At 36.6% G+C, this 9,415-nt stretch overlaps 1 protein-coding gene across 1 annotated transcript; it reads right to left on the minus strand.

Moving 5' to 3' along the window:
* Nucleotides 1-1,089: 1,089 nt before the first annotated feature.
* On the minus strand, nucleotides 1,090-8,907 carry LOC103974121 (uncharacterized). The gene is made up of 3 exons (XM_065161631.1): nucleotides 8,777-8,907; nucleotides 8,365-8,679; nucleotides 1,090-1,981 (listed from the first exon to the last, which is right to left on the minus strand). The coding sequence occupies exons 1-3, from the start codon at nucleotides 8,905-8,907 to the stop codon at nucleotides 1,090-1,092; spliced, it is 1,338 nt and encodes a 445-aa protein (XP_065017703.1).
* Between the last annotated feature and the right edge of the window lie 508 nt (nucleotides 8,908-9,415).

Below are 9,415 nucleotides of genomic sequence, written 5' to 3' on the forward strand. Positions count from 1 at the left end.
CGATCACCAGTGAGAAACATTGGATTAGACGGAGATGCCAACGATTTCTAATGCATGCGTGATTGGAATACATTTTAAGATAGTATGCATTTTATTTAATAATTTTTTTTAGAAATATCTTCTCTCCCACATAATTGGCTTCTTAAAATATTACTTTTTAATATTACAATTTTTTTTAATATGATCATATCTTTTGCAATGATCACTCTAGAGCTTTATTTTCACACAGTTTTGATTGTTACTCTCACTGTTTTTCGAATTTTGATAATCTAGACTATCTAAACATCAAAATCTTATTTGATTGATGTTTGTCCATCAATATATTTTTTTGGCTAAAAATATTTAGTTTAGTTTACAAAGCATGTTCAATAATAATAATAATCCATGTCTGTCTTCATCTATCAGAGGCGATTGAAATAAAAAATAAATAATTCACTAATAAATAATTTAGATAAATCTTTTAATTTTTCAATTAAAGTATCTACATGGCTATTTCTCGAACCTTTTGTAAATTTTTAATTTTTATTAAAAAATATCTTCTCATCTAATAAAAAATCTTTGTATGATTTTACTTTCATTTATGAATAAGTTTTCAAAAAGTGTTAGAAGAGTCTGAAGTCTAACAATGAATTGAAATGACACCTAAAACATTGGTATGAGAAGGAGAGAAGAAATGATTCCTTCGGGAGTGGAAAGAGATGACCATATCTGTAATTATATTACCAACATTCACTATCTATCCACTATAAGAAAAATGCCTTTTGGCCACAGATAAAAATCATCATCAAAACATAAAAACTTGTAGTAGAATATTAATGATGAACAGATGGATGCTTCCTTTGTTAGTGTAGATTCCGTGGTTAAACTTTTAATGATGAAAACATATGTTTGTCACTGAATTACTCCCTAATATCAACTTTATTATTTCATTTCATATATATATATATATATATATATATATATATATATATATATATAATTAATTAAAAAAAAACTTTTGTGAATATCAACATGCTCTTTTGAATCAAATTCTGGAAACAAGTGCGAAATAAACAAGTTGAAATTTTTGATACACATTCTTCATTTAGATTAGCACTGTGGCCTGCATAGCGTAGATACTGTGGGCTGTGCCGTGAACAGGTCCTTATCATATACGTCGTACTGGTCCTCGGCAGCGAACCCAGAATTCATGCCCTTGTCCTGGCTAAAGAGCCTCTGATCGTATATTGTGACCTCCTCACCCCCAAGTATGTTATTAGCCATGCCCAGAGCAACCTTCTCACTGACATCTCGATTCCTATCCCTGGTGGTCTTGCTCTTCTTCGCCACTGCGGCATCCCTATTCTCCAACCTTCTCTCCCTCTCCCTCTCACGTCTACGCTCTTCACGGATTTGATCGCGCTGCAGCCGCTCTCTCCGTTCCTCGATTGTCTCCTTGTGCTGTTCTTCTTGTTCTCCTGTTTCAGTATCGGCAGGTGCTGAAGCATTGCCGGTCGTCTCAGAACGAGCCTTTTGAGCCACTGCACGGAGCTCCTGCTCCGGCTCCTTTCTTTCTTTCTTTCTTTCTTTCTCATTCATCATCATCTCCCTCTGCACCTTTGATCGCATTGCAACAGCCTCTCTTGCCTTGTGCTCCGCCACATACAAGGCCTCGGAGAGCTTCGCCAAGTTGTCATCGACCTGCACTTCCCGGAGATCCCTGCCATCCGCAGCCGGACGCTTGTCCAAAGAAATCGTGTAGCCTTTCGGGTTCTTCCAATTCGAGATGCACGAGGGATCCTCCAGTCCTGCTGGTCCGTCATAGTGACAGCCCGTGAGGGGGAATGCATCACCGGAACCGGTGGTGACCCCGACGCCCTCAAAGACTGTTGTGCTTGAACTTTGGGGGCTCAACTTGATGGATCCACAGGAATCTAAATTATCAGAAAGATTGTAACGCCCCCAAAAAACTGTTTGAAAGGCCGAAATGGTAGCCGCAATCCTATATGTTTTACTACGGGAATGTAAGACTAAATTCTGAATGGATAATTTAATTTTATAAAACATTCATTATATTTTAACTCAAACAATTCAATCATTGGACATTCATAACATGTTCAATTATATTTGAACAACTCATATATATATATATATATATAATATAATATAATTAACAAAAATCACACAATCAAAACCTGAACAAGCAACATAATTTTCACACAATCAAGTAAGTTATTCATCTTCATATAACCACCGTATAATTATATAAAATTCTGCATCATATCACAGTCAATACTAGTGTATTCACATAATTACAAGATCACCATATCCGATCCAAAATAATATTTCATATTAACGTTATACAAGTCCAAGATATAATAAGGTTCTAAACTATAATATTTTCCCTTAAGCATATTCACGCTAGACTATTCCTCGGGATTTGAAAATTTTAAAGAATAGAAATATAAGCAAATGATAGTCCATTAAACACCATAACTCATATACCAACAAAAAATTATTACAAATAATTATAAATATATTAAAAGCAATCAATTTAGCAAAATATATAGAATGTTAAGTCATTCTTATTATTTCTATCAAATGTCATGCGCAAGCTTTATATTCATTTGAGAGTAAACAAAGTCATAATTATAGCTAAATGATGTGTCAAAATATCATAGTAGCATATTGTTAGTTTGGCAAGTCCCATAGTCCCACATCGGAAAAATCAAACTTGTTGTCTCGTCTTGGAACTATAAATAAGGGCCTAGGCTTTGAAGTCAGATGCACCACAAGAGGTACCATAAGTGGCACCATAAGAAAACCTAAGTATTTACTTTGGTTTAAGTCCATACTCAGTTAGATAGTTTGGACTTATACTTTGGGTTTTTTCTTGTTGAGTATTTTCGGTATCTTATGACCTAGGAACATCTTCCTAAGGCATTTGTAATTGTCCCTTTTATAGTAGTGATTTGCTCCTCTTTCGTCCGTGGATGTAGGTCAAAGTCAATTGACCGAACCACGTAAATCTGGTGTTCTTGTCGCTTCTTTTATTCTTCCGCTTTATTGTCTTTGTTGGGTTGCCAAAATTACCCTTTGGTAAATTTCCTGGGGATAGCTCTAACAAACTGGTATCAGAGCTTGGTTCTGGGATCTTTTGGCAACGATGACAATAACAAAGATTGTTGTCGAGAAATTCGACAGAAATGTCAACTTCGGCTTGTGGTAACTCAAGATGGAGGCCATTCTTGTTCAAGACGGAGTTGATTTGGTACTACAGGGAGCCGAGAGCATTCCAGATGATATGTCAAAAGAAGAGCTTGCGGGTATGGATAAGAAGGCCCGATCAAGCATCATTCTAAATCTCTCTGACGAGGTTTTACGGGAGGTAGCTACGGAGACTACGGCTAAGAGCATGTGGGACAAGCTTAAAGCCTTGTACATGAAGAGGACAGTGGAGAATCGTCTCTACTTGAAGCAGAGACTATATATGCTTCAGATGATTGAAGGTACATCTATACTCTCGCATCTTGATAAGTTTGTTACTCTTGTGTTCTCTTCCCCAATCTTTTAAGCATTTCTGTGATACTATGATTTATGGAAAAGAAATAGTTTCGTATCAAGAAATTAAATCTGCACTGAAATCTAAGGAGCAGATAGACAGGAATATCACTGGGGAAAGTAGAGAGAATCAGGTTGAGAGTCTGGTTGTTAGGGGGAGAATGGATAAAAGAGAATTTGACAATAGTAGATCTAAATCTAGATCTAAGTCTAGACATAGAAATTTGGAATGCAGATATTGTCATAAAATGGACCACATTAAATCTGATTGCTTTAAATTGAAAAATAAATTAAAGCAAAAGGAAAAATTTGTTGAAAAAACTACTGAATCCGCTGAAGTTAGTGTAGCAACTGATGAGATTGTTGGAAATATTTTTTCTGCTATTGATGACAGGACGATGTCTAAAAATGAATGGATTTTAGATTCGGGTTGTTCTTATCACATGTGTCCCAATAGGGATTTGTTTTCCACATATGAATCTTGTAATGGTGGAATTGTTTTGATGGGCAATAATGCCGCATGTGATGTTGTTGGTAAAGGCACAATCCGAATTAAAATGCATGATGGTATTGTGAGGACGCTCACTAATGTTAGACATGTTCTTGATTTAAAAAAGAATCTCATCTCTTTAGGCACCCTAGAGGCCCTTGGGTGTAAATACACAGCTGAAGGTGGAGTTATGAAAGTTTCTAGAAGTGCCCTTATTGTTATGAAAGCTTGTAGGTCTGGTAGTTTGTATATTCTGCAGGGAACTACTATCATAGGTTCGGTTGCAGTTTTGTCATCATCATTGTCTGATTCTGACATCACCAAATTATGGCATATGCGTTTGGGTCATATGAGCGAAAAATGTTTGAGCATATTGAGCAAAAGGGGTCTACTTTGCGGACAGGGTACTGGGCCACTTGTTTTTGTGAACACTGCATTTTTGGAAAGTAGAAAAGAGTCAGCTTCACTTCTCCGGCAGTTCACAAAACGAAAGGTACTCTTGACTATATTCATTCAGACCTTTGGGGTCCAACTCAAGTTCAGTCTAAGGGTGGTGCCAGGTATATGTTGACTTTCATTGACGATTATTCCAGAAAAGTTTGGGTTTATTTTCTGAAGCATAAAAATGATGTTTTTCTAACCTTTAAACAATGGAAGGCTTTGATTGAGAAGCAAACAGGTAAACATATTAAGCGGCTTCGAACAGATAATGGCATGGAATTTTGTGAAGGTGATTTTGAAGAATTTTGCAAAAATGAAGGAATCGTTCGGCATCGCACTATTAGGATGACGCCTCAGCAAAATGGTGTGGCCGAACGTATGAACAGAACACTCTTGGAGAGAGCGAGGTGTAAGATCTCAAATGCAGGGTTGACAAAGGACTTTTGGGCAGAGGCGATTAATATGGCTTGTTACGTTGTCAACCGCGCTCCTTCTGCAGCACTTAACTTTAAAACTCCGGAGGAAGTTTGGTCAGGTACTCCTGTTGATTACTCTGATTTAAAAAATTTTTAGGTGTCCAACATACATGCATGTAAATGAAGGAAAATTAGAGCCTCGAGCTAAAAAGTGCATTTTCCTTGGATATGCTTCTGGGGTGAAAGGATACAGATTATGGTATTCTGATCCCAAATCTCCATAATTTATAATCAGTAGAGATGTTACTTTTGATGAATTGTTTATGTTATCTTCCAAAGAGGATTCTACTAGTTGTACAAATGATAGTGCGTAGAAGCAGGTGGAGCTTGAGATTGGGAGTTCTAATTCTTTTCAGTCGAACTCTTCTACTCAAAGAATGCCAGTAGGTGGTCCCGAGTCTACTGATGCAGTTGCTCCAGAGGAAGAGCAATATTCCATAGCCAAGGATAGACCACGGAGAAATATTCGACCACCACAAAGGTATGCAAATTTGGTTGCATATGCTTTGTCTGTTGCAGAAGAGACAAGTGAAGTTAGTGAGCCTACTTCCTACTCAGATGCAGTTTCTTGTGATAATTCCGCTAAGTGGTTGATTGCAATGAATGAAGAAATAGAATATCTCCATCGGAATAGAACTTTGGATCTTGTGAAACCGCCTTCGGGTAAGAAAATTGTTGGATGCAAATGGGATACCATTGCTGAAAGAAAGGTCCTTGTTCAGAAAATTCATACGAAGGACAATCCAGCTGATATGTTTACGAAGCCTCTTTCGGTTTACAAGTTCAAGCAGTGCTTGGACTTGGTTGGTGTTCATTATTGGTGATTGCCCGTTGGGGCTTTTATGAAGAAGGTAGAGCAAGTTTTGTTGGAACATGCCAAGGTGGAGATTTGTTAGTTTGGCAAGTCCCATAGTCTCACATCGGGAAAATCAGACTTGTTGTCTCGTCTTGGAACTATAAATAAGGGCTTGGGCTTTGAAGTCAGATGCACCACAAGAGGTACCATAAGTGGCACCACAAGAAAACCTAAGTATTTACTTTGGTTTAAGTCCATACTCAGTAAGATAGTTTGGACTTATACTTTGGGTTTTTTCTTGTTGAGTATTTTTGGTGTCTTATGGCATAGGAACATCTTCCTAAGGCATTTGTAATTGTCCCTTTTATAGTAGTGATTTGCTCATCTTTCGTCCGTGGATGTAGGTCAAAGTCAATTGACCGAACCACGTAAATCTGGTGTTCTTGTCGCTTCTTTTATTCTTCCGCTTTATTGTCTTTGTTGGGTTGCCAAAATTACCTTTTGGTAAATTTCCTGGGGATAGCTCTAACACATATTTATAGAAATGATCATGAATAATTGTTCAGAAGTTCAATAAATATAGCTAAATTGTACATTCATAATAAATATAACTATAGTTATGGGTGTGTGTCAAAACAATAGTCATAATGGTATTAAGACCATATTGTATCCTTATGATACGACTCAGAATCATGTTTAACTTTCATGGTATAGGTAACATATTTATCCGTATGTCAAGATCTAGCTAGAAGAAATTAGTTTCTAAAATATTTTCTAATCTATAACCTGCTCTAGATTGTACTCATACGAGTCATACAATATCAAGTATCAAATACATTTAGAAAATAAATTCTTGAATAATTATTTTTTATCTTTCATAAATAATTTATGAATCATTAAAATATCAAATTGATACTTCTAAAGCTTATACATATTTCATTTAATAAGTGCAAACCATACATTTCCATAAGCTTCAAACGTATAAGCAAATGCATGTATATTACTTTTAAAATAAGCTTGATAGAGTTACCCGGGTCGAAACGTGGATCCTTTAACTCACTTAATAATCAAAATACTTTTTTTTTCTAATTATACATAAAATATTATTCATTAATCACCCTAAAATATGAACAAATATCATCTATAAATTACCTTGATTTGACTTTATTTTCTTCTTCATTATTCATTGTTATCATTTCTAATTATTCTAAGAATTTTGTCAATTCCTAAATAAACCATAAGCAGCTTCCCTTTATCTCTCTTTTTATTCCTACCTAAGTATCAGGACAGCTTTCTCCCTTTTGTACTCCATCTGAAACATGAACTTTAACAATAAGTTAATGCTAATTAAGGATTAATGTCATTAAGAATTCTATTAACTTAAGAAGCTATAAATAACTAATTAATAATCTTATTTAGTATTCTAATTAACAAAAAAAATTAAGAATCTAAAATCATACGTAAATTAATTTTATACGAATTTCCTACTGTCAAGTAAGTTCCCGTCTCTTTCTTCTTCTTATCTTTTCTTTTCGTTCTTTTGTTTCATCCCCTCTTAGTTTCCTCCGTCTTCTTTTTTTCATTATTGGTTGCGGTGGCCGGCTTATGACGGTCGGAAGAGGTAGTGGTGGAAGGTCAAAATTGTTTTTTTTTTTTGCAATTTAGTCTTTCTTAAGATTTATATTCACAATTAGATCCTTAAAGAATATGTATATATATATATATATATTTCTCATCTCGTTGCAATCTTAAACTATTCTTGATCTCAAGTTGAATCCAATATTTTCCAAAATCACGCATTAATTTTTTTTTACTTTAACTAGAATCTTCTGTAAAATAAGTATGGATAAGGTGAGACTACTGATGTGAATTTCTAATTGGTCTATGAGACTAGCATTTATCCTTTCGGAATAAGGAGATGATGGAACATATGAAAGAACTCATAAAGTGTCTATGATAGGAAATGTCACGTACCATCGTCCGCGATTCCCGATGCTGATTGGTTGGTGCGAGAGCGAGAGAGGGGACATGGAGTTTATGTGGTGTGAATATGTTTATCTCTAAGCAAAAGCAGCTCCGAAGAAAGGGTTGAATGAAGCTTTCCTTCTTAAGAAACACAACAACTGGTGATGCATAATCAACGTGGAGTGTGTGGGTGGTGATGAAGATGCCATCAGTCGCTGTTGGATGGAGCCTTTGTTACAACATTCCCCTATAGTAATCTCCCTCTGTGGGTCCGCAACGTAGAAATTATGGAACCTGATTCCACTCTGAGAGAGAGAGAGAGAGAGAGAGAGAGAGAGAGAGAGAGTCGTTTTCATGGTGAAACCATATCTCGTGTTCAGGTGCAGCAAAAAAAGGTTCCTGTAGCTATCAGCATAGCTTGAGATAAAGGCAGTGCCTCCTCCCCTGAACAGATATACATTTGTTCTCAATTTAACTGATAGATAAGAAGATGATTCGAATTCAGAAAGGTAAGAAGAATTCGATCTCAGAGGCATCTCGAGATTGGAGGAGACAGGAACCAATCACTCGATTGATTGTGCTCCCCTTATTTCTTAGCGTACAGCATGAAGGCAGCAGTCCACACTTAGCTGGAGACCTCTTCCAGGAGCTTATACCTCTTGACTCTACCTCGAAAGGCTTGCTTGGGTTGCGTCCGCGTCTCGGATCTCACGCTTTCGATCGAGCTCGATGATGCTTTGTCGGGCAGTCTTTGCTTCTTGATGGGCTTGTCGTGGTGCAATGGGGACGGTGAGGAACAGCGTTGTAACTCATTTCCTGAACCGAATCCACCATTGCTATTAGAGGGGGAAGACACGGAGTTGATCTGATCTATGGAGGAGTCTGCCACGGGCTTATTTTCTTTTCGATCGCTTAAGCACCAATTGCACGCGCGATAGCACTCAGCTCTCGGGTAGAGATTGCTGCAGTATCTGATATATAGTCTACAGCTTATCTGACGGATAAAGCTAGGAAAAGGCCAACTTCATATAACAAAGTTAGACGATCGATGATCTTGTTTCTTCTTACTTGTGCTGAAACCTAACGAGGCAGGATCTGCATCGGAAGAGTTCCTCTGACAGGCCGCGATCACCGCACATGCAACAGACGGGAAGCGCCGGTGAAGAGGACGGAGACGACGAGCCTCCTTTCCCTCCCATCTCAGACACTCTTATTTTACCTTCCTTCTTGGAACGAGACGAGGAGCATTAGGAAGAAGAAGAAGGAGAGAGACAGCGAGAGAACGAAGGAGGAAGAAGACCACACACATTATCGTCGGCTCTTTATGGAAGGCGTCAGACACTTTCATAGGTCCGCTTGTGAAAGTGATTGAAAATTATCTTATATAGTTATTATGCTTTATATAGTTCTAAAAATTTATTATCAAATTATTTTGTAAGTATTTTTAATTTTATCTCCTATTTAAAATTATTTTTATTTTCTTGATTAAAAGTACTCTATTTCAGTTATATCATAATATTTTATTTTTATTTTTTCCTTGCCCCTCAATCCCAATATTTGTGGTATAAGAGCCTAGTTCAAATACTATGAATTTCAATGGTGATTTCATGTCTCAACCCCTTATTCTTATCTTTTCGAACAAATACTATAAATTTTGAGTATCAAGATAAAAACTCTATTCAAGTACGAAGATCTTTAGGAGTTAAC

Source organism: Musa acuminata, chromosome BXJ3-8, assembly GCF_036884655.1.
Source record: "Musa acuminata AAA Group cultivar baxijiao chromosome BXJ3-8, Cavendish_Baxijiao_AAA, whole genome shotgun sequence".
Lineage (NCBI taxonomy): Eukaryota > Viridiplantae > Streptophyta > Magnoliopsida > Zingiberales > Musaceae > Musa > Musa acuminata.

Excerpts from the sequence above, each read along its gene's own strand:
- LOC103974121 (XM_065161631.1), bottom strand. The coding sequence starts at position 8,907 with ATGGGAGGGAAAGGAGGCTCGTCGTCTCCGTCCTCTTCACCGGCGCTT. Across the intron at positions 8,680-8,776 it reads CTCGTTAGGTTTCAGCACAA|ATACTGCAGCAATCTCTACC; the intron begins GTAAGAAGAAAC and ends ACTATATATCAG. Across the intron at positions 1,982-8,364 it reads TTTCGAGGTAGAGTCAAGAG|GATTGCGGCTACCATTTCGG; the intron begins GTATAAGCTCCT and ends TAAAACATATAG.